This window comes from Agrilus planipennis, unplaced genomic scaffold (genome assembly GCF_000699045.2).
Source record: "Agrilus planipennis isolate EAB-ADULT unplaced genomic scaffold, Apla_2.0 scaffold84, whole genome shotgun sequence".
Classification (NCBI taxonomy): Eukaryota; Metazoa; Arthropoda; class Insecta; order Coleoptera; family Buprestidae; genus Agrilus; species Agrilus planipennis.
In genome coordinates, this window is record NW_020439025.1 from 461,907 (window position 1) to 488,136 (window position 26,230).

The 26,230-nt window shown below is 36.0% G+C and overlaps 1 protein-coding gene across 2 annotated transcripts in view; it reads left to right on the plus strand.

Annotated features, from left to right (window-relative positions):
• LOC108734906 overlaps positions 1-26,230 on the plus strand; it is a 418,148-nt gene that overhangs the window by 374,256 nt on the left and 17,662 nt on the right. Inside the window, exons 3-4 of one of the 2 annotated variants that reach the window (XM_018466672.2) lie at positions 1,089-1,288; positions 8,490-8,704. In XM_018466672.2, coding sequence (XP_018322174.1) covers positions 1,089-1,288; positions 8,490-8,704 — 415 coding nt within the window. Of the gene's footprint in view, positions 1-1,088; positions 1,289-6,687; positions 6,993-8,489; positions 8,705-26,230 lie in introns of those variants that run through there. The other variant, XR_001937472.1, reaches the window with a different exon arrangement.

The window sequence follows — 26,230 nt, forward strand, 5'->3', positions numbered from 1 at the left end:
ATAAAAATTCCTTCCTTTTGTAAATAATCTATTGTATCTTGCTTATCTATTTAAATAACTCTATTACTGTACTTTCCTATAATCCCTGTAACATTTCATCTTTTGTGTACTAACCGCATGACGTCTGTACCTTTCATTCCTTCCTAATTACATTTTTACAATCGGTTTCTTCGGTGGTTGACCGGCCATCAATTTCTTGGTATTTCTAATCTTAAAGTTTCCATATTTTAATGCTTCCCTACTCGTATCTACTACCCTCTCTATTCCTACCTTGTAGAGCAGTTTTTCATTTTTCATAAAATACAAAAGCAGTTCGTCTTACGCCTTCAGCAGAACAAGTCTCTTCTCTTCTCCTTTCGCTACGCCAGTTGTTGTTAAGTTGTAAATATATGTTTTTGTTGTCTAGTTTTAATTATTCGTTTTCTAAGTCCTCCTCAAAACCTTCTATAACAAAGTGACCCAAACAAACTTACGAAAATAGTGTATGAAGATTGTCAAAATAATCAACTTTCAACCTCCATAACTTTTATGTAGGTGAGACCGCCGGAAATTTTTTTCGGGGTTTTGCTCACATACCACCCTCTTTCGATTCCCCCTACCCCACCCTCTTCGGGAGTAGGGGGGCCATAATCTGGTCCCCATAACTTTTTATGGGGGTGAGACCGCCACGAACTTTTTAAGGTACAGTGGTGGGGGAAAACTCCTCTTTCGATCGCACCTACTCCCACCCCCTGCGGGGGTGGGGGTCATCATCTAGACATTTACCCTGACTAGACCTTCATGCCTGAGAAGGTGTCCTCCCAATCTATTTCTTTTTGACTTCCATAAAGTCCTCTGCATGGTCACCTATTCCTCTTCTTGTTCATTTCTAACCTCCCCTATCTTTATCACCTACGACTTGTTTTTTTTACTTATACATATAACCATTTACATTCAAGTCGTTATTGATTAATCAGTTTTTCTTATTAATATTAGGCGATAATTACTTTTACCCGATATGTATATTTATAAAGATCTCTTTCATAATGTGCAAGTTAGTATTTTCTACACTCTCCGAGAATGTCTACTAATAAATGTAATTTTTACAGGTAGTAGAAGTTCCCCAAAGTGAGCCATTGATTGTTGGGGTAAAGAAGCGATACCGACAAGGCGACGTGGTCAAAGCGGATTGTATCTCCAGAAATTCATGGCCTGCTGTTAACTTGACGTGGTATCTTAACGATCGCCCAGTACATATATCCCATCTTAAAATTCACAAACCTCACAATTCCACTGAGGGTTTGGTAAGGTTAGTATAATATGTACTTCATATTTAAATAGTGCAGACAGGTTTATTAGTAAGTATAATCAGCGGTTCCCATGTGGTGTTCCGCAGAAGGGTTACAGGTTCCGTTAGGTACGGAGTTTTTGTCCCAATATATTGTAAATATCTTCAAAATTCTGCGAAAAGCAATCGTTCTGCTTTTAACCGTATTTTTCATTACCAGACCAGTAACGAAAAGTTAAACCCTAACGGTTCATTTTATGATAGAAACCCACGGGGACCGCAAGTTTTGCAAGAGAAATATACGAAGGAAGCTGGCGAGCGGTCGCGTCGGTACTTGCCCATTTTTGACCTATTTGGATAAGTCACTTGGAATCGATACACAAATAAGCTTTCAGTAGGCGTAAATTATAGTATTAATACAGATAGGATAGTAGCGTACTAGAAAATAATGTAAAAACATGACTTATCAAAAATAAAAAATAAATGTATTGCTTTTGTTTTTTAGTTAGTTTTCACATTCACTCTCATCATGGGAATCTCTATCACTGTCACCAACATCAACAATTAGTTCTTCTGTTTGTCTGTCTATTACTTGCTCGTGGATCCCTATTTTTAAATATTTAATCTATGCCCCTGATAGGAATACTAAAGAATGAGGGCAGCAATCTTTATATCTACAACTGCCTACTTTTGCCACTGCGCATCCACGCCATTTTAAAATTTCCGCCAGCTTCCAACATCAGGCCTGTACAGTAGAAGAATTACAGGTTCCGTAAGGTACGGAGTTTTTGTCCTAATAGATTTTATATATCTGTAAAATTCTGCGAAAAGCAATCGTTCCGCTTTTAACCGTATTTTTCATTACCAGGCTAGTAACGAAAGGTTAAAGAGTTCATTTTATGATAGAGACCTACGGGGACCGCAAGTTTTGCAAGAGAAATATACGTAGATATCAAATGAGAGGAGTTCCAAAGATTACCCTAAAAAAGAAACAGAAAACCTCACCTCTTTATAAATGATTAATAGCGCAGATGTATATATAGACATTGATTGCTGTTGTGATAGATATATAAGTTTCTATGATGGTATCGATTTCAAATTATGTTGAGTTGTTGATACAATCTAATTTATATAATAGGGCTTCGGAAAAATAAATAAAAAATTTATATCGGAATCATAAATGAATATTTATAATGGTAGGTATCTAAAAATAAGTAGAAAAAGAGCCGATCAGCGTATGTAGGAAGGTCGTTAATAAATTATAACCCAGGGGCTAAATGCCAATAGTTCAACAAGAATCGGGATTAGCATCAGGAACAAGTCAAAAAGCGATATAGTTAGTCGTACATACTTTCGTGTAAGGACATACTACTGAAGTAAAGCTTATTAATAAATTGTGTAGTAGGTAATTGAAGGAATTTTATTTATAGTTCTTGTCATACAATTGTCGGTTTTTTAAAATGACATAAAATGATTAGTTTTGACTAATATCTGATTGGATCAACAAAAACCTTTCGAAAGTGAAGTTTCTTGAATATGAACACGTAACTAATAGTATTCATACTATGAAAGCGCGGAAAAAACAAGATCGAAAGTAATCTTTAGATGTTATGAATTTTAGTTCTTACTGTATTTATTGATGTAGGTAGGTACAAACATCAGACTCAAAAGATAAATCACATGAAGTGCATGGTAAAGTGACTGTTGTTACTCATGTAGGTCCAGTTTAGGCGAATATTATAAACAGGGAGCTACATACGTTTCTAATACCAAAGTACTACCTAATAGACACTTCTTCCATACCTATATTTCCTTACCAGAAGCTGCTAGTTTACATTTCTTCTATAATTTTCCAAGTAAGATTTTCAGTATTTATATGGACCATAATGAAAGAAGAGTTCGATGTAGCATTAAAAAATTTAAAGAATAATAACGCACCAGATATAGACGGGATACACGTGGAAATTTTAAAACATGTAGGATAAGAGGTTAGGGATCGTATATTTAAGCTAGCTAGTCACATATACATAGAGGGGCAAAAGATTTTAATGCTTAGATTTGTAATTGATATAGCAGTATTAGCATCTAACAAGCAATTAGAGATTGCTTTCAATATACTGGTATGCAAGGGAAGAAAATGTAAGGAAAGAGCGAATATAAATAGGAAAACGAAGGATCAGAAAAAGTTTAGACACCTAGGAAGTCAGACAAGTCAGGACGGAAGGTGTAGTAGTGATATAAAGTAGAGCATAGCGCAGGGTCGAGTCGTCTTCAATAAAAAGAAGTCATTTCTATGCTCACGAACGGTCAATTTAGAAATTCGTAAAAGGTTCTTAAAGGTGTATGCTTGGATTGCGACACGAAACATGGACGGTAGGCGCGGAGTAAAAGAAATGTTTGAGATATGGTGTTACAGGCGAATGATGAGGATACCGTTAGTAGAAGGAGTTAGAAATGAATATGTATTAGAAAGAATAGGAGAACAGAGGACTGTATGGAAGTCAACAAGGAGATAGGTTGGTAGAACGCCTTCTCAGGCATGAAGGGCTAATCAGAAACAAGTTGGAAGCAGAAACATGAGTTGAAAGGGCTAACGGAAGATCTAGATTAAATTACTGGTCATAAATACTTAAGGATATCGGTTGTTCTAGCTTTAGGGAAATGTGAAGGTTAGCTCAGGATAAGGAAGAGTGCAGGTGCATATCTAACCAATCTCAGGACTGATGACCTTAAGATGATGATGATGAATGACGTTTCATAGTATTCCTACTACAAATTCAATATTGAACTTTATTCCAATATTTATCGAAGCTGCTCGTTTCGATTGCTCAACGGTGCCTTTATCACATCAGCAATTCTGTTCAATTTATCAGTTGAGAATAGTATGCGTGTGATCATTGGCGGATGCTTTGTTTCGTGTGTAAACCGCTTGTGCTTTTGCCCTTTGTCTTCTGCAAACATAATGCGTTTATGGTCAGCGTCTATACCTACATACATATGTATGTTCGCTGATTAGTACGTTTACGATTATTCTGTGTTTGTAATTAATTGCACATCTTCTCCGGAAACTGCTTACTAACGAAATTTATCCGTTTATCCGAACCGGACGCCTACAAGCCGTACTAAATTTAATTCAGTGTTTTGGAAACATCATAGTTTCAAGGTATTCTAAAATGATTCTTAATTTGACCTTAACCAACTGAAGTCCCGTGCCTTTAAGCGGAGGAATAATTTTTAAATCACATTATGCCCACATTGGGACAAAATTGGGTTTGAAGTGATTCTGGAATGTGTAAGTAATTTTGAATTAAAAGTATTAGGACACATATGTGAAATGCTAAAGTATTGCATCGAATAATGAAAAAGAAAACCTAATACGAAAATCATTTAAACCTGATGGACCATCTTCTTGCAGTTGTTTTGTTCCAACTGGATTGTCAAAATTGGTGATCTTTAATTGAACGAAGACATCCTGGGTATCGAGAATAGACCTAACATACAATTCCATCTTTTATTAAACGCTTAATAGTCAGCTAGTTCTAGAATCTATCATCAGCGGAGATTGTCGCAACGATTTTGTTAACACGACAAAAATTTTTGGCTAGTTTTATTCCAAACATAACAAACAATATATACATATACAGGGTTTGTCCGGAAAGTAATAGGACTGAGTCGACTTAAAAAAAATTATTGAGCCAATCGTTACAATTCATTCAAAACTTTCAAAATAGGCTCCTTCTGCGTCAATGCAGCGCTGCCAGCGCGATTTCCAAGCATAGAAGGTGTCACAGAAGGCATTCTCCGGAATGCTTGCATTTCATCGACCTTTTCAAGCGAGCAAACAAAAAAAAGTCCGGGGGGGACCACATCTGGGCTGTAGGGCGGCTGCGGAAGCGTTGGGATGCCGGCCTTGGTCAGGTAGCTGTCCACAAGAAAAGCATTGTCGTGGTGCAACTTCCAGTCGGCTGCGATGTCTTGTCGGACCCGATTGACCCTTCCTTTGAGTCTCTTGAGTACTTCCACGTAAAACTTGGCGTTGACGGTTTGTTCAGGAGGAACAAAATTCATGGTGGACGATGCCTTTCATGTCAAAAAAGACAATGAGCAATCGTCTTCACTTTGGATTTGCTCATTCTTCCCTTTTTTGGGCGTGTGCCAGTCGGAAGTTTGCCTCTTTGTTTCGGGATCATACTCAAAGATCCAGGACTTTTCAGTGAGCACTTTTGGGACCATCTTCGCGCACACCTTGCGCATGTTCAAGATTTTGGTAAATTTAATATCTGGGAAATTAAACGAATACTTAGTCGACGGCTTGAGTTCAAAACTTCGCGCACACGAGTCATATTGTCGGTGTTTGTCGAAGTCGAAGGTCTTCCAGCACGGTCTTCATCGGCGACCTTCTCCCGGCCCTCTGAAAAGGCCAGGTGCCACCAAAACACACCACTTCTTGCTAAAGCAACATCTGCGTAAGCCTGCTTGATCATATCAAACGTCTCTGTCGCAGATTTACCGACTTTTACCCAGAAATTAATCGCGTACCTCTGCTCTAACCAACGCTGCATTTTTGGCTTGCACCACCCACAGAAACACGTCGCGCGAAAAAGCCTGTTCTGACTCTCCAGGTGCTCGGAGACAACTCACTAGCCGCTCGTTCGTTAGCTAGGAATGCCCTCTATCGAATCCAGTCGGTGCTCGCACGCTCCGAAGTACAGTCGCGGCGCAAGGAAATCAGTCCTATTACTTTCCGGACAAACCCTGTATATCTTTTGAACTGCTTAATAAAGTAAATGAAATTTTATAAAGCCCTGATATTTAATCGAAAAATGCAATTTTCTATATTTTTGCCCACGACTATCTGGGAGATTGATAAAAATAATTACGCTAGGTATACACAAAATGGCTATCTAAAAATCTGAAAAATTAATCGTTATTGTCAAATAACGAGGTCAAAAGCCTCAGCTGAACCGTTTTTTGCAGTTGAGAACTTTTAATCTGTTTTAGATTTCCATACCAAGAAAGAAGAAGTAATCCGTATTTCTTAGAAACTACGAGGAATTCGAACAATTTGCCGTTGTATTAAAACATACATACATATTCACCCTCATATTTTCTGAATATTGGGTATTCAAAAATAATTTATATTCGAGGGACATTTTAAAGGTAGCGCATAAAAAAGATATTCTTTTGGTGCCTCTAGACCGCCTGGAATGTCACCTAAAAATCTTTAACAAGGAATTCAAAACTATTATTTTCGAAATTCTAAGTATGTACGTATTACAATGTTTAAATAATTTGCTCCGTTTTGCCACAGAAACAAGATTTAGTATTTAAATACATAGCTATGACTTGACTTTTGACAATTGCCCATTGGTTTAATAGTTTTTGAGGAGTAGGTGTATGTGTAAATGAAATAAAATAACTAGAGTGTCAAAATCAATACCAGAGCTAGGAAAAGAAAATGTTTTTAATAAACTAATGTCTTTTGGTGGAAATTAAACTTTAGTAATAACGATTCCTTTTCTGTAGGTAGCGTCGACTGTCTAAATGTAGAAAAAGAACTATTCTATTGACTTTAAAAGTCTAATACCTTGATAAAGACTTCCAAAGAGGGGAAACACCTGTACAGTGGTTAAGCCTGCCCAAATTCCAACAGTATGTAATGTGGTCAGTGGCGGATAGCACTTCATAGATGATTTGGAAATGCAGTAAACGCCAAAATTTTAAGGTTAAATTGCACCAGTCAAACTGAATACAGAATATTAATATTTAAATAGCTAGCAATCTTTAATTACAAATTCTGATTGAATGATAACATTATGGATATCGAAAGTAGGCCGAAAGAACCCTTCAATGTTTTAGTTAGATGTTTTAATAAACAACTAGTTACAAAATATTGTGTTTATGAGAACCCGTGGATAGAGAAGGTTAGAAATGAAGAGGTTTTAGAAGGAATAGGAGAACTCAGGACTCTATGGAAGTCAATAAAAAATAGGCGAAATACGTTGGTAGAACACCTTCTCAGGCATGAAGGACTAATTAGAAACATATTAAAAGCAGATACAGGAGTTAAGAGAGGTAGAGCTAGATGTGGATTAGATTACTTTTCTCAAATGGTTAAGGATGTCGGATGTTTAGTTTTAGGGAATTGTTAAGTTTAGCTTAGGATAGAATAGAATGGAGGAGCGTGTCAAACCAGTCTTAAAGTTGACGACCTTACGGTGATGAGGAATAGAATAAAATTTGAGTTATTAAAAAATATTGCGTCAAAAATCTTATTGTACTGAATTGTAGAATTGTGCAGATGAGGATGGAAAAAAGGGCGGCAGAACTATTAGGGGAAGATCAGTTTGGGTTTAGAAGAAATAGAGAAACACGAGAGGACATTCTAGCTTTACTGATAACAACAGAGAAAAGAAAGAGGGTGTACATAGGTTTTGTAGATTTAGAAAAAGCTTTTGATAATGTTAAATGGGACAAGATGTTAAATATACATAAAAATGTAGGGATGTGTTACAAAGATAGAAGAGTGATACTTAGTTTGTAAAAAGAGCAACAGGCAGTTATAGAGATGAGGCTGTAACGTAGAGAAGTAAATATTAGAAGCGTTCGAAATGTGGTGTTACAGACGAATGATGAGGATACCGTGGATAGAGAAGGTTAGAAATGAAGAGGTATTAGAAAGAGTAAGAGAACAGAGGACTCTATGGAAGTCAATAAGAAATAGGCGAAATAGGTTAGTCGGACACCTCCTCAGGCATGAAAGTCTAGCCGGAGATATATTAGAGACAGAACGGAAGTTAGGAGAGGTGGAGGTAGACCTAGATTAGATTACTGTTCGCAAATAGTTCGCAAGTATATGGGTTGTTCTAGTTTTAGGGAAATGCGAAGGTTAGCGCAGGATAGGAAAGAGCGGAGGTGCGTGTCCAACCAGTCTTAGGACTGACGACCATATGATGATGATGATGATGATGATTAAAAGACATGTCGGTATGTGGTCGTTGTGTAATATGCCCATAAATGATTTTCCGAAAACAATTCCAATCATCGGATACATTTCAAAATACTCGATATTTCTTGAATTTAGAGATTGATAAGGAACAAACTCCAGAATTGTATCATAAATAAATAATCAATAATCAATTCTCTTTTTACATTTCATCTTAATTTGAAGGTTTGTAACACCCTTATTTGTATTTTTCTAAACAAGGTTTCCTTGTTACAGTGCGAAACTGGGTCTTCGTATGTTAATAACGGAGCAACTGTTTTCGCGAGAAAGACTTAAAATCCGATGTGTCGCAAGCATGTACACCGTGTACTATCGCAGCTGCGAGAAGAGCATAGAAATGGAAAAAAGAAGACCTCCAACATACAGAACCACGACGACTACAGAGTTTCCTTGGATTGAACCACCTCCTGAAAAATATCCACATACAACATGTAAGTACACTTACCTAAAATGAACAATAGTGATTCATTTTGAACTACTACTAGTTTTGTGTCACATTTTGCTTTAACCTATTTTAATCTTTCTTAAATACACTAGGTGTCTTTGTTGTTACTTATACTCAGATATAAATTGAATTAATGTCACAAATTGGGTGTTTATAAAAAAAATACAAAAATATGGTTATGGTTGGGTTAGGTTTGGTTTAGCTGATAATTAGACCATAATGTGTAATTTGAAGATTCCTTTTAAAATATTGAGCATTTATTTAAAGAATTATACAAAGTAATGTTCAACACGTACCTTTTAGGTAAATCATATAACATAATGATTATAAAACGATATGTCGGACAGAATGACGTAAGCACATATTGCTGTAACTGGACAGGTAAACGTGCTTGTTTACCTCATGTAGGTACTATTTCCAACAATTCTAGACATTATCGTATATGTTTTAGACATTATCGTATATGTTTCGGCACGCGATTAACCAAGTGCTTAAATTGCTACCAGAATGTTAAACTTGAAAAGTGGGTTGGAATGTTGTAGCAAGGGTAGTGCAGTTGAGGATTCTGAATGTTTCTGCTGTAACATTGTCATCCTTAAAAAATTATGAAGTATGAGCACTTCAGTAATTGCTATTGACTATACATAGTCACTCCCTAAACTAAAACTGAACAGTCATTGCAGAAATAGATGTCGAATTGTATGCCGGAATGCTTGAATGCATCCCGACAGTATGCTCTCATAATTAATGTATGTAAATCTGCCAATAAAAAATTGGTATTACCATAATAAAAAAGTTTAGAGACCAATCAGTGCAGCTATATACGGGTGCCGAATTGTACGCCAAAATATTTGAATGCCTTCCGACAGTATCATAATTAATATAAATATGTCATAGAAAATTGGAATTATCATAAATAAAATGTTTGGAGCCTTAGGGCCGTATTAACGGTCCCGATTTGGTACTGAACATTTGATGGCGACCATCGAATCCTACAACTTTTATTAAGGTTAGTTTTCAATTTGCAACAGATGAGAGCAGATATAGTTGGGGCAACCAAAATTGGCAAAGTCTGCAATAGATTATTTGTAAAAAACTTTTGGGTTTCAATTCCCACCAGCCAGTAATGCTGATGAACGGGCAGTCCCTCTGGACTACGCCGGAAGGTAGGGCGGAAGGCCCTCATCAGCCTGCTTTCAGGAATCGTGGGAATGGGTGGGTGGTGGTTCGGTGAGAAAGTTGAGACGGACGAAATGAAGACAGAAGAGAATGAAATATTATCTGTGGAATATTACTACCTAGGTGATCCAAGGAAACCACAGAAAAACTTGGACCAAGGCAGACGGACCCAGAATCGAACCGGCGTCCTCCCGAATACTAAGGAATGATCTAAACCTCTAGGCCATGACGCTCGGTAGATTATCTGTCAAGATGGACATATCTTCTTCCTTGTTTCCATTTGGGACTGTAGTCATTTGCTGCGTTTTGATCACGGCCTTATTAAGTTAGGAAATTTTTCAGGAGATAAAGTAAAATTAGATAATCGAATAATAGTAAGCGGAGCAGAGGTTAGAGGTTGCTTAGGTACTCAAAAGATCAGGGTCGGCTTTATTACTGCCTAGTTGGAATTATATCTCTAAACAAGCATCTTTGCTTTCCTAAATTCCTCAGAAAATTGAACTTTCTTTAAAGTCCGATGCTCAAACTCTGTTTGTCTGCACCTCTTTATTTTACACATTAATTGGTATAATGTTATTATATCGCATCTGGTAAGGGATATATACTTCCTAATTTGATGGGAACCCAAATTTCTAGTGGATCTCAAATAAATGTTCCTCTTGCCGATGGAATTTGGCAAAACGTAGCAGGAACAACGTGAGTACATGCTTGTCTCCACTTGGGACTGTAGTCATTTACTGCATTTTGAACACGCTCTCGTTAAGTTAAGAAATGCTTCATGAGTAGTACAGATAAATTAAAAAGAGACACTCGAATGATAGTAAACGGTGCAGCGGTTAGAGGTTGCTTAGCCAGAACAAACAAAATAGCTCAAACCCCAACGTCAAAACACACTTTAGTTGTCCGAAGCACTTTTAGGTAAAAGGTTACCTTCTTCAGGGACTGTAATTCACAATAACATTGTTACCGAAAAGTGCTTCGGACAACTGCACTGTCGTGTTTTGGCGTTAGGGTTTAAGCTATTTTGTTTGTTCTAGAACAGTGATTCCCAACCGGCGGTTCGCGAACCCCTGGGGGTTCGCAGTGTTTGCAGAGGGGGTCGCGAAAGTAATATTGTAATGGCGGATTTTTCAAAACGTCATTAAAATCAAAAGCAAAAGAATAAAATGCCTGTTTGTTAAGAAATCTATTATAAATTTCAATATTTTCATTTCTTTTTACTTATTTGTTTTTCAAAATTACTTCATCAATATCAAATTATATCAACAATTTTATACATTAAAATATATTCCTCTTGTTCAAGTAATCAAATACTGTATTTATTTATATTTAAAATCATTTTAGCGGTTTTCCATTCTATGTAATATTTTTTTTTACAATACAATTGGAAATAAATATCAAATTAAGGCAGTTTACTACATTTACATCATTTTAGTCTTATTAATGTTTTATTTAAATATTTCACGATTCAATTATTATGCAATATGAAAAAGTATATATTCTATCAAATTTTATTGCTTTATTTAACCTGTCATTAACGACTACATAGGGGGTTCGTCAAATTTTTTTGAACGTTTCTTTTGGTTCGCGAGGAAGAAAAGGCTGGGAAACACTGTTCTAGAACAACCGCCAAAGTTTTTCCAATCTTCATATGTTGCTTAGCTACGTAAAATGTCAGGGTCGCCTTTAAAACCGCCTGCTTAGAATTATATCTTTAAACAAGTCTCATTGGTTCCCTACATTCCTGAGAATCTTAAGCTTTCTTTAAAGTCCGATGCTCAAATTCTGCTTGTCTGCATCTCCTTCTGTTAACCCTACAAAGTTTTTTTGTTATTGTCCGCTGCAATTCCTACCTGACATCTCTTTTCTATGCTTAGGTACGATATTCCTTACAACGTCTGTCGTGTAAAGTAAAATTAAGCGTTCTGTCGGAAACCGCTCTAGTCTAATTAGTAAATTGAAAGAAGAAAGTAAATATGACAGTTTTATTGCGAACTATGCTGATTTTGAACGTTCCAAGTATACTAAAGGTTAAAAACATATATGTAAATTTCATATTTAAAAATAAGTAGATTATTTGGAAAGCAACCAACAAGAAAATTATCGATTTTGTTTCAAACTTTACCTACTTTATTTACATAAAATAATAGCTTCAATTTGTTTACCTCGCTGAAAAACTAATTGTCGTCTAGTTCTTGCAAACTTTTATCCTTTATTAAATTTTTACTCGAGCACATCATCACACAATGTGAGCAGGTAAATATTCTTTTTTTAGTTTGTTTCTTTATTCATTTTATTACTTTCTGAAGTTCTATAGGTACAGAAAGAGCATTCTTGTACTTTGTAGAAAACTTTTGCGAAAGTCTGAGACAATTTTTACTTTTTGTCTTCCATATATTCTAATTTGACTATTCCGATTCCAAAAGTTGATCAACGTATGAACAAAATGCGTTATTATTTGTAGTTATACCGAAAATACGGTTACGGATAACACCAGATACGGTGACAGAGTGATTCATAAGTAAGGGGGATGGAATATTATCAAAAAGGGTTCGGAAAATTACCACCCTTATGAAAATACATGTCCTTTTCTTCGAAATGCCCTCTTGCTTTCCTCTACTATCCTCTTGATTTCTTATTNTTAACCCTACAAAGTTTTTTTGTTATTGTCCGCTGCAATTCCTACCTGACATCTCTTTTCTATGCTTAGGTACGATATTCCTTACAACGTCTGTCGTGTAAAGTAAAATTAAGCGTTCTGTCGGAAACCGCTCTAGTCTAATTAGTAAATTGAAAGAAGAAAGTAAATATGACAGTTTTATTGCGAACTATGCTGATTTTGAACGTTCCAAGTATACTAAAGGTTAAAAACATATATGTAAATTTCATATTTAAAAATAAGTAGATTATTTGGAAAGCAACCAACAAGAAAATTATCGATTTTGTTTCAAACTTTACCTACTTTATTTACATAAAATAATAGCTTCAATTTGTTTACCTCGCTGAAAAACTAATTGTCGTCTAGTTCTTGCAAACTTTTATCCTTTATTAAATTTTTACTCGAGCACATCATCACACAATGTGAGCAGGTAAATATTCTTTTTTTAGTTTGTTTCTTTATTCATTTTATTACTTTCTGAAGTTCTATAGGTACAGAAAGAGCATTCTTGTACTTTGTAGAAAACTTTTGCGAAAGTCTGAGACAATTTTTACTTTTTGTCTTCCATATATTCTAATTTGACTATTCCGATTCCAAAAGTTGATCAACGTATGAACAAAATGCGTTATTATTTGTAGTTATACCGAAAATACGGTTACGGATAACACCAGATACGGTGACAGAGTGATTCATAAGTAAGGGGGATGGAATATTATCAAAAAGGGTTCGGAAAATTACCACCCTTATGAAAATACATGTCCTTTTCTTCGAAATGCCCTCTTGCTTTCCTCTACCATCCTCTTGATTTCTTATTCCTATAACCATTTTTATCTGTTTTTACTTTCATATTCCCCACTTTAATTTCGTCTTGCTTTCCTTAAAATTTTTTCCGATCGAATCTTGTTCCCCAGCATTCTTGTCTTCTCCTCCATGTTTTGCACTTTCATCCCGAAAATTTTTTCTTTACTTTTAGGACCACCACTAACTCTCCAAACTGACTCCATTTCAAATATCATTAAAACCTTTCTCTCCTTCTCTTTAGTTATTGCTTCAACTTTTTTTATAGATTAAGGCTGTATTTCGTTTTGCTATTGCTGTAAGTTGTTCCATCTACTCCTTTCTTGTATTTCTCCCTTTTCACGTTCTTCTCTAACTTCTTTCCATCTTAGTGCATTTACATCCTCCATTTCTTCCAATACCTGACAGACATAATAACATACATCCTACTTTTCTCATTCTCTAAATTTTTCTTTTATTATTTCTCTCTCTCATCGAAGACGCCATCAACATCATTAAAGACAGTACAACTGTAGGGATAGACGTGCAAGGGCAAAAGATTAGTATGCTTAGATTTGCAGATGATATAGCAGTATTAGCATCTAGCAAGGAGGACCTAGAGATAGCTTTAAATAAAATGGAAGCGGTACTGACAGATCAGTACTGTATGAAAATAAATAAAAGTAAAACTAAAATACTGATATGCAAGGGAAGAAAAAGTAGGGAAAGAGCGAATATAAAGATAGGAGACGAAAAATTAGAAGAAGTGGCTGATTTTAGATACCTAGGAAGTCAGATAAGTGAGGATGGAAGGAGTAGTAGGGATATAAAGCAGAGGATAGCGCAGGGTCGTGTCGCCTTTAATAAAAAGAAGTCACTTCTATGCTCGCGAACGGTTAATTTAGAAATTCGAAAAAGGTTGTTAAAGGTGTATGTTTGGAGCACGGCGTTGTACGGGTGCGAAACATGGACAGTGGGAGCGGCGGAAAAGAAAAGGTTAGAAGCGTTCGAAATGTGGTGTTATAGGCGGATGATGAGGATATCGTGGGTAGAAAAGGTTAGAAATGAAGAGGTATTGGAAAGAATAGGAGAACAGAGGACTCTATGGAAGTCAATAAAAAATAGGCGAGATAGGTTGGTAGGACACCTTCTCAGGCATGAAGGTCTAGTCAGAGACATATTAGAGGCAGAAACAGGAGTTAGGAGGGGTAGAGGTAGACCTAAATTAGATTACCCTTCGCAAATAGTTAGGGATGTGGGCTGTTCTAGTTTTAGGGAAATGCGAAGTTTATCTCAGGATAGGAAAGAGTGGAGGTACGTGTTCAACCAGTCTAAGGACTGATGACCTTATGATGATGATTTCTCTCTTCTTGTTCAGAATTATTAAGTTTTCTTGTTCACCTTTTGTACATTGCTTTTAGTCAGCCAACATCATTCTATCGTTTCCGCTATTGCTTGTACTTTCTGTTGAAATACTTCCACTTTTGTTCAAAGTATCTTTTAATCATCCTCTTCCTTTTTTTACTTCCCTTATTTCTGATTCTATACTTCCTCCATATCCTCTATATCAATTTTACCCTATTTTACTTTGTTTTATCTATTTCCATCAAGTACCCACTGTGCTTTAAGTTGTTTTCGTTAGCTTGAAAAGAAATATGCAACAAGTTTCACGAATTTACAAGTCTGGAGCTGGATGATGAAGTGACTATGACTATTTGCAAATCCAATAGTCAGACGAAGGTGAGTTGAGAATTATTTACACGGTATTTATACAAAACTATTAGCATGGCTTAAATGTAAAGTGTTTGTCCAGCAGTTTGGCCCGAGTTGGTCCAGTTTCGTCCATCGACAGGATAGAAATGTTGAGTCGCTTGCACATATACCGTATGTCTACGAATTGTATACTATACAGAGTGTTCCTACAGCACATATGCACACCTGTAAGAAATTGTTGCTTCCTCCAATCGAAGACAGTCTTTAGACCCGAATTAGTACAGCATCGCTTCACTTACTGGCCACAAAAGTCTTTAAATCCTCTACAGAACGTTGTCAGTTGGAGTTGCTTCTTCCAACTGAAGACGGTCTTTAGATCCGAATCAGGATAGCATCTGCTCGTAAGAGGAAGAAATGGAAACTGCTTAATTGGTGTTTTTCGTTACAATTGTACGACTTTTGATACCTTTTGTTACTTGTTACAACATAATAGACACTAGGATTAGGATCGGAAGCGGGATTGACGAAACAGTACTGTATAAAAATAAATAAAAGTAAAACAAAAAGACTGGTATGCAAGGGAAGAAAATGTAGGGAAAGAGCGAATATAAAGATAGGAGACGAAAAATTAAAAGAAGTGACCGATTTTAGGTATCTAGGAAGTCCGATAAGTCAGGATGGAAGGAGCAGTAGGGAGTCACTTTTATGCTCGCGAACGATTAATTAAGAAATTCGAAAAAGATTGTTAAAGGTGTATGTTTGGAGCACGGTGCTGTACGGGAGCGAAGTGAGTGGACGCGGCGGAAAAGAAATGGTTAGAAGCGTTCGAAATATTACAGACGAATGATGAGGATACCGTGGATAGAGAAGGTTAGAAATGAAAACGTATTAAAAATAGTAGGAAAATGGGGGACTATGGAAGTCAATAAGAAATAGGCGAGATAGGTTGGTAGGACACCTTCTCAGGCATGAAGGTCTAGTCAGAGATATTAGAATTAGAGATAGAAACGGAAACGGAAGTTAGGAGGGCTAGGTAGACCTAGATTCGATTACTCAAATAGTTAAGGGTATGGGTTGTTCTAAGAAAAAGTGGAGGTGCATGTCCAACCAGTCTTAGGACTGAAGACGTTATGGTGATGATGAAGATGATGAATCGACACTATCCGGGATTTATAACCAGGAGTATAAAAAAAACGTAACAAGGACGTGTTCAAAACGTAGTAAATGACTACAGTCCCAAGTGGAAACAAGAAAGAAGATACGTCCATTCTCGCAGCTAGTTTATTGCGGACTTTGCCAATTTTGATCGTCCCAACTATAATTATATTACTTACACTGCCATCTGGCGGTATTAACTATATACTATAATTATATCATCAGAGAGCACACATTATCAAACATGTGCTCGTAGTGGGTAGGAGTATTGGTAGATGGCTGTATAAGAAAGAAATTCAACAACTAATTATTTCATTTCAAAGTATTTGTAACTCAATAAGAAAAAATTATCTGTATAAAGATAGGAATGGTTGCGGAGAACGTAAATTCCGCCCCACTGATTTTATTACCATACGCAAGATCTATCTTTCAAATTAAATTGTACTACAGTATGAATTGCTTGCTCGAAATCCATAAAAATGCTTCGTCGTAAAAACTAATATCCTAGTCTTGCACATTCAAGAATGACATATTTGAACCGTTTAACATAGGTCTCTGATGTTTTATCATGATGTAAGAAAAATACGAGACGGAGGTACAACGTATGAATCTTGTTGCAATGCGTGGAAAGTAAATATTTGGTAAAAATATTTGCGACACCTTGATGCATATAGGTATGTATCGGACGGAATTTATATAGGGCAATAAACATACTCCGGACGGAATTTACGTACCTCTAGAAAGTCATTAGTGTATTTCATGCGGAATTTACACCAACCCGTCCGAATGAAATGCGGAAAAGGGGTACCTGCATTTATTTGAGCTCTAAATATATCTTTACATATATATAAACATCTTCTGTGCGTTTGTTTGTAATTAAACTGCTCCTAAACGGCTGGACCGATTTTGATGAAATTTTTTGTGTCTGTTCCAATGGATTCCAGAATGTTTAGATTTATAATAATATTATTTACATTTATTAAATTTTTTATTGAAAAAAAAGTTGGAAAAGAGCGAAAATAATAATAGGAAATGAAAAATTAGAAGAAGTGGCCTATTTTAGGTATCTAGGAAATCAGATAAGTCAGGACGGAAGGAGTAGTAGGGATATAAACCAGAGGATAGCGCAGGGTCGAGTCGCCTTTAATAAAAAGAAGTCAATTCTATGCTCGCGAACGTTTAATTTAGAAATTCGGAAAAGTTATTAAAGGTGTATGTTTGGAGCACGACGCTGTACGGATGCGAAACATGGACATCAGTGGGCGAGGCGGAAAAGAAAATGTTAGAAGCCTTCGAAATGTGGTGTTATAGGCGTATGATGAGGACACCGTGGATAGAGAAAAAAGAAGTGAAGAAGTGTTAGAAACAATAGGAGAACAAAGGACTCCATTGAAGTCAATAAGAAATAGGCGAGATAGGTTAGTAGGCATAAAGGTCTAGTCAGAGACATATTATAGCAGAAACAGAAGTTAGGAGGGGTAGAGGTAGACCTAGATTGGATTACTGTTCGCAAATAGTTAAGGATGTGCGATGTTCTAGTTTTCGGGAAATGCGAAGATTAGCTCAGTATAGGAAAGAGTGGAGGTGCGTGTCCAAGGAGTCTTAGGATTGACGACCTTATGATGATGATGATCATAATTAAAAAACATGTCGGTATGTGGTCTGTCGTGTAATACGTATGCCCATTAATGATCATGATTCTCCGAAAACAATTCCAATCATCGGATACATTTCAAAATACTCGAAATTTCTTGAATTTAGAGATTGATAAGGAACAAACTGCAGAATTGTATCATAAATAAATAAATAATGCTAAGTAGCACTGAGATCAGATCCAAGAAAATTTTCTGTACATTTGTTACTTTTTGTTTTTGATCAGATGTACATGAAACTTGGTGTTTATGCTCATTGGATTAAAATCATACACCTATTTTAAAAAATTCGATCTCTGAAAGGGAGTGAAAAGCGTTTGTAACGTTTATACGTTAGACATCTTATTTATGGTCAGATTTATTTGATGCTCTTTAATTTAAATTAGTGATATATCTATTTCAACACTTTAAAAAAATTAACTTCTGCAGGAAAGTGAAAGGGGTTTGCAAAGATTGTATGGAAGATTTACGTTTTTGATGAGATTTACTTGAAACTTGGTTAAAAAAATTTAACCTCCGAGGGTGGGGGGTGAAAAGAAGTTGCAATGTTTGAATTTTTACCTCCGAAGGGGGCAGGACGAAAAGGGGTTGCAATTTGTGTTTCGGACATATTTTATTTTTGGTTGAATTTACTTGAAATTTGGTCCTAATGCTCTTTGATATAATTAATCAAGAGAATAAAGGTTGCAACGTTGCTATGGGATTTATTTTATTTGTAATCGGATTTACTTGAACGTTGCTCTTAATATTCAGGGTTGAAATTAAGTAAACACGTGCCTTGGTAATTCTTAAAAATCAACCCTTAAGGATGAAATGTTGTTGTACGTTTGTATAGGGTTGTTCGGAAAGTCATTTCGTTTTTTCCCGACAGAGGATTTAATGGTATTCTTTTGCACCCAACTTCACATTTAAGCTTTTTTTTATATGCTTTGAGAGCTCATACAGCAAGGCTTGTGTGTGAAAAATTCCAATTAATTCTACGCAGTAGTTTTTGGTTGGTGCCCTTTTAAATATGGAGAGCGATAAGCAGCGTTTTCGACATATCTTACTGTTTTACTACAGAAAGGGTAAAAATGCTGTTCAAGCCAGAAAGAAATTGACTGATGTGTATGGAGAAGGTGTGTTGACAGTACGCCAGTGCCAGAACTGGTTCGCTAAATTTCGATCCGGCAATTTTGATGTCGAAGATGCACCACGTTCGGGAAGGCCGGTTGAAGCTGATAAAGACGCGATAAAGGCATTAGTTACAAAAAAGGTCAGAACTAATCAACAGGAAAGGTATAGTGTTTCACCAAGACAACGCGAGACCTCACACAAGTTTGGTCACTCACCAAAAGCTTTTACAGCTTGAATGGGATACAATGCTACACCCACCATATTCTCCAGACCTGGCACCATCGGATTATTATTTGTTCCGGTCACTCGAAAATTTTTTATACAGTAAAACCTTCACCTTAAATGAGGATGTCAAAAACATCCTCGATCAGTTTTTGCCAGCAAAGACCAAAAATTTTATGAGCGTGGAATTATGCTACTACCAGAAAGATGACGAAAGGTGTTGGACCAGAACGGTCAATATATAATTTAATAAAGTATTTGTTTATTATACGAAAACTGTCTTTCATTTCCACAAAAAAAAAAACGAAATGAATTTCCGAACAACCCGATATTTAAAATCTAAGATGACGACATTATATAAAATTAAAAGGTTGCAAGGGTGAATTGGGAGTTAAAAGGTTTTATGGAGAAACAATATTAATTTCTGCGAGCGATGCCGCCGGGAAAAGCTAGTCTGTGATAAAAATTCTTGTTAAAATATGAAAGTTATAGTTAAATTACAGAAATTCCAGTTACGTGTGCAATTCTTACACTTATTTGCATAAACAGAAACCGAAACTTCTGTAGCTATCTACTATCTGATGATCATGTACAAATGTAACGATTTTGCTTGATTACACGGAAAATCAAATGATATACATATATAAGATAACGTATATCAGGGAACATTTTCCGTAGGCGTCTCAATCAATATGTACGACGAGATTCGCAAGTAGATTAAATCTATGCGTGGTTTCTCATTTGATATTCTAAATATGTATATATGGAACATATGCGAAGAAAAAAAGTTGGATGTTTCTGATTATATCTATGAGCAAGTGATCTAACTTTTCCAATAAAACGAGTTCATACGACATATCATCCGATATCTGCTGTTCGTTTGACAAGTTTTCCTTGAAATTTCCTCGCGTGTTCTTTAACTGAAAACTCGTGTCTGATGTGAAGATCGATTCAGGACCGTAATTGAAATTATTGACGACGATGACGACGAAGGAAGGAAGTAAAGGCCTGTGTAACACTGAAAGGAGCAAAACAACAAAATATCCACATCGCACTAGTTCAATTTCCAATAATGCCATCACCTGACAGGCTTCCGGGAACGGCCGTCGTGGCGGCAAGCGTCGATCCGGATGAGATGCTTTTTGCGCTTCGGTGAATCTTCTTAGCCTCCTTTGCCACCGGTTCCCTCAACAACAGACAATAAGTTTTCGAAAGATGAAAAACGTGCTTCGCTTGACTTTGTTACGCGACTTTAGCTCGAATTTTCTTTGGAAGAGGACTCAATTGCATTCAGAAACCGAGTGCGATATTTACGATTCACAGTGGTCGAGAAACTATAAATAGAAAACTTTTGTGAATAGGATAGTCCAAAATAATCGCATAGGCTTAAAGCCTCCCAAGAAAGAATTCAAATTAAAACGAATGGGTTTTGTGTAATTTTGACTAGAGAGAAAATTATTTGAGAAGATAAACGACGGAATAATTTCGAATCTTTGAGAAGAAACTGATAAATAGTAAATGCAGCTGGATGCAGTTAGACGTGACGTGTGGTTAATTCCAGACTACTTATATGCTTCCTGTTCTACAAAATAAGGACCTTAGGTGACTTGCTCCACATTTTCAGAGTTGAAATGATTTCATCTAGTGCTAGTATTTTTAAGTTATATAAATTTAAAAACATTGTACACTCGTGAGATAGAAAATTATCCGGAGACCACTCGGAAGTTGCGTTTCTGAACTCCCGTTCTACTAGAATGTTTTAAATAAAACTAGTAGCGAATTTGGTTGATATGTTTAATAAGAACGTTTCTTACATACTGACTAACAACATTAAATTTACTTAAAACTGGAGAACAACTAACAAAGGGGGTGGAGTCTACATGAAACATATCATGGTGGTGGATAAATGTAGAAATTTCCTGAGTGTCGTCATAGGCGAGAGGGTGTTGATTTCAACCAGATACAGAAAAGTTCTGAAAACAAGTATGAAAGAGCTAACAATGAGTTAGATATTAGTGACAGTAAAACCTAATTTATGCTACCAGGAATTATTGAATTCATCACGTACATTTTGTCTGTATAACAATGAAATTATTCACAAAATATTATAAAAACAAATAATAAAAGAAAAGAATGTATGACCTAAACAGTTTAAGAAATGTTTGAAGAAATGTAATAAAGTTGAACTGAACAAAGAAATTTGAAATGTAAATAAAGTAAATAATAACACTAGATCTAACTAAACGGCAAAGTTTTTGAATAAAAATAATTGTAAAAATACTGATAATTATTAGCACTAAACAAACATTTTTTTACTTTTTAGTACATTATTAATAAAAAGCTATTTCTAATAATTATAAGAATGCCATTTATGAATGTATTGGACTTCATACTTTATTCCACTGTGCGACTGGGTTAGTTGTCGATATGCTCCGCATATGCTGCGTGGGTTTATTTTTTGTTTTCCGGGAATATTTGTTTGTTTTGTTTGAAGAAATAAATGAAAGAATAAAACAACAAATATTTTTTTCTGATTTACTGACAATGCTGCTCAAATAACCGACAAAAAATACTATCTTATTTAGCGTAGGAATACGAAATATGAAAATACATCGTTCCAAATTCAAAATTCAAAACAAAAATACATTCGTGCATCATTATCGAAATACCATAAGGAACATCAACATTGATATCAAAAATAATTCGTGTTTTCGTGTCGGATGTGAAATGGTTCAGATTATCTAACTGAATTGAGACATGGATTTTTTCTGTTTCATATTTGGTTCTAACAGTTTTTGAAAACACTACCGCGTTTTGAAAACCACTGGGATTCAAAACGCTTCCAGTGTCCTAGAGAAAGTGCGCGTTGTTACTATTTTAGAGTATCCCAGATGTGGGATGTTCTAGTTTTAGATAAATGCGATGATTGCCTCAGGATAGGAAACAGTGGAAGTGTGTGTTCAACCAGTCTCAGGACACAGGATTCTGTGATGATGATGATCAGGCTTGAAGATAATATAAATACGTTAGTTGTACCCATACGAAAAACTCCGGGTGGGGATTTCACCCACCCCTTTTTTTATAATTGCACACATGAGATATGAGTATTAATCAATTTATATTTTTGGATTTTCGTCTAGAAACTCGAATGCTCCGTGTATACACTTCCTGTATGTTTGTTTCCCATGAATTTTTCACTCCAGAAGTGGTTTTTCTTGATTTTTATTGCTATTGGCCAGCGGGACTTGCACACACCGCCAAAGCACCGCTCTTGACATTAGCTTCTGTAGGATTTGATTTAGTATAATACACAGTTTTTGCTTGCCCGGGTGCAAGAATGATATTATCAGTTAGGCGGTGGTAAATCAATAATCTATTTTTTCCTGTGCGTATTGAGGGTACGTGAGGGACCACCACGACAGTGAGAAACGAGCAAGAGACTAAGACAGAGATTAAGACGCAGCGGTATATTTCATTTAGAGATTTAGACGTTGAGCATTTTGGTTCAAAAAAACGGAAGATGTATACCTCATTTACTTTCTGTAGCGATGTGCCCCTACCAATGTCTTGGATGCGCGCTGGCAAAATCGTAGGTAGGGAGAGAAAAGCTCATTATACTTTGGACTCTTGTTCATTAAACATACTTTTTCATACAGTACCTGCCAAAAGTTTTTTTCAATCATGAATAGTAGTGCGAGTCGAAAACAAGCGTTAAAGCCTTTAATATGTCTTCAAATATAAATAAACATCTCGTTGATATTTTCAGTAGTAATTGGTACCAATAACAGCACATTTGAGCAATAAAATCGTAGTGGATAAAATGGTCAATTTTTCCGTGCAGTACTGTACGGATTATACGCTTCTCACCGGTTAAGAGTTTGGCCGAGAGTTGTCTCCTTTCTTTTCTGGCCTAGTGCTGTTCTGTTCTACTTTGCACCGGTCAAACTGAAAGTCACATCGCTACAAAAAGTAAACGAAGTATATTTATGGTAATTTTACAAAGACGTGTGTATTTTAGAAGGCGCGATACATTGAATATTTTATATAAGTTGTTATTTTTATTATAGGTATATGTATTCAATTGCTAGGTGCCTTTTATTAAACAATAACAACCATACAAGGCAATTTGTCACTTCTACTAGTAATTGTTTCGTAATTTAGTATTAAGCCAATAAGTCAAAATATAGTCAAGCGTTCTACGTAAATGACGCACCTATTGCGCGTGCTCTGTACGAGTAGCTAATCGAATTTAGCCCAGTTTAGCCTCGGCCCCTTTGGTTTATGCTACGTCCACAATTTACGTGTAAAAACATTAACTCACAACGCATAATTGTTTAAAAAATGAAAAGTTTTTAAGCATGTAGTTTGTTACTATGTGGCTTTCAATTATATTGTTTCATGAAGTTAAAAAACAAATGTCAAAACTATAAAAGCAATGTGATTTAAAATTCCCATTACTGGCATGCAATATTTATAATTAGGTTTAAAAACATCCACGCGTTTAATCCGGCATTACTTTAAAAAAAAATGGCATTTTCCACAACAATAGACAAATTTATTTAACGGGCATCTTGCAAACTGTTAGCGTGCTAAAAACAATACGTTTACTGCAGATATTTCACAAAACTGTCAAATGTTACTAAGTCGAACGCGACCATAAAATACAACGTGAAATACGGCCGTTATGCAACAATTATCGACTAAATAATAAAACTGCGAAAGCATTGTTAGCGTTATGTAGTTCAAATACAAAACAAACCAAAAGGGAATAACACGAAAACAAAGTTTTCCCAACTTTACAAATTCTTGAAAGCATCGAACAAAAAAAAGCACTTTGCAATGGGGAAGGAGACGTTGGAAAAGGAAACTTTTGCAATATAACAATGAAAGCATAAATTAAATCCAATTTCTGGTTATTCCAACTGCAGCGTAATTGACGTTTTCATAAAGATTAGAAAACGTGTGGTTTTAGGGAAATTCGACTGACTTGTTTCAAATCAAAATACACATTTCACACTTATAGAAATGAATTAATTCAACTTTTAAAATTAAAGTAGTTGCACAGAACAGTATTGTATGAAAACAAATAATTAAACCAAAAATATTGATATGCAAGAGAATAAAAAGTAGGGAAAGAGCGAATATAAAGATAGGAGACGAAAAATTAGAAGAAGTAGTTGATTTTAGGTATCTAGGAAGTTAGATAAGTCAGGGCGGAAAAAGTAGTAGGAATATAAAGCAGAGGATAACGCAGGGTCGAGTCGCCTTCAATAAAAAGAAGTCACTTCTATGCTCGCGAACGGTTAATTTAGAAATTCGTAAAAGGTTCTTAAAGGTGTATGCTTGGATTGCAACGCGAAACATGGACGGTAGGCCCGCGAACGGTCAACTTAGACATTCGTAAAGGAGTGTTAAAGGTCAAATGGTGGGGATCCCGCGGACAGAGAAGGTTAGAAATGAAAAGGTATTAGAAATAATAGGAGAACAGAAGATTCTATTGAAGTCAATAAGAAATAGACGAGATGGGTTGCTAGGACACCTTCTCAGGCATGAAGGTCTAATCAGAGACACATTAGAGGCAGAAACGGGAGTTAGCAGAGGTAGAAGTAGACATACGTATATTAGATTATTGTTCGCAAATACTCAAGGATGTGGAATGTTGTAATTTTAAGGAAATTCGAAGGTTAGCTCAGGAGGAGGAAGGTGCGTGTCCAACCAGTCTTAAGACTGAGGACCTAATGATGATGATTCTGTACAAAACAGGTGACAATCCGACATGAAAATAAAATACTATTTCAGTTTATAATTTGGTCAGGGGTGCAGCAAAGAGATCAGTCTTAATACAGATGTCAAAATGTAAATAAGTATTGAATGTCATTAACGAGTATCATTCATTTTTTCATTATCTGAGTTATCCTCGCTTAATGATCGAGATTCGGGATTTATTCTTCGCCTTTGGCGAGAACAGTGATGGTTTTGTCAACAGCTGTGGTTAGCATCTTCAGGGAGTCTCAATACATCTTCAGCGAAAGTCATTGCAATCTCGATATGTTTCATGAAGATTCTCAGTAGGTACATTATGACCTCGACATTTTCTCTGGGGATGCCAAGGCCGTTGAATAAACGACGGTGTTCTCACTCTCATTCATGGATCACACTAATTAAATCTAAATATTGAGCAGAATGCTTTAGATATTGTTCGAATGAAATAATAATTTTATAGGAATATCTGGCCGACATAATTAGCATACGACAACATAAGAAACTTAAATTCCTCTCGCCAGCAAGACATTTTAATGTTCACCAGTATGCAGCCATGAATGAGAAACTAGCAGACAAATCATTCCCGAACGGTCAACATATATATATATATATATATATATGTATATATGAATTCTATTCCAATGACCTACAGATGCTATTTTATCGTAACATGCAAAGACCCTTATTGCTTATGTATGAAATGCATTTCAATGAATATATCGTAACATGGTAACATCGACAGCACTCAAAACAAACATTTTCCTTTAGGATTTGTTTACGATGCTCAAGCTTGAGCAAATCTAAGTAGACAACATTTCTGCCAGCATTCTTATCCGTTTCTGTCCTCATTGCAAGCAAGCTTTCTGTTTGAACAATGAATGAATAAACATTCTTATGTATTTATGTTACATGCTATTGCTGGATAACTAGAGTGGAAAAAAATCGGAAACGTTTATTAATTTCCATCTAATTACTTCATAACTAATGAAATTCGGGAATTGTGTGTTATAGGGATAAGACAAATTGGGTAAATGTCTAGATGATGCCCCCCACCCCCGAAGGAGGGGGGGTGGGAACGAAAGAGGAGGTCTCCCCCACCACTGTACCATAAAAAGTTCGTGGCGGTATCACCCCCATAAAAAGTTATGAAGAGGGTGGGGGTAGAGGGGATCGAAAGAGGAAGATCAAAAAGGGTGGTCACCTAAGCAAAAACCCCATAAAAAAATTTGCGGCGGTCTCACCCCCATAAAAAGTTATGGGGGTTGAAAGTTGATTA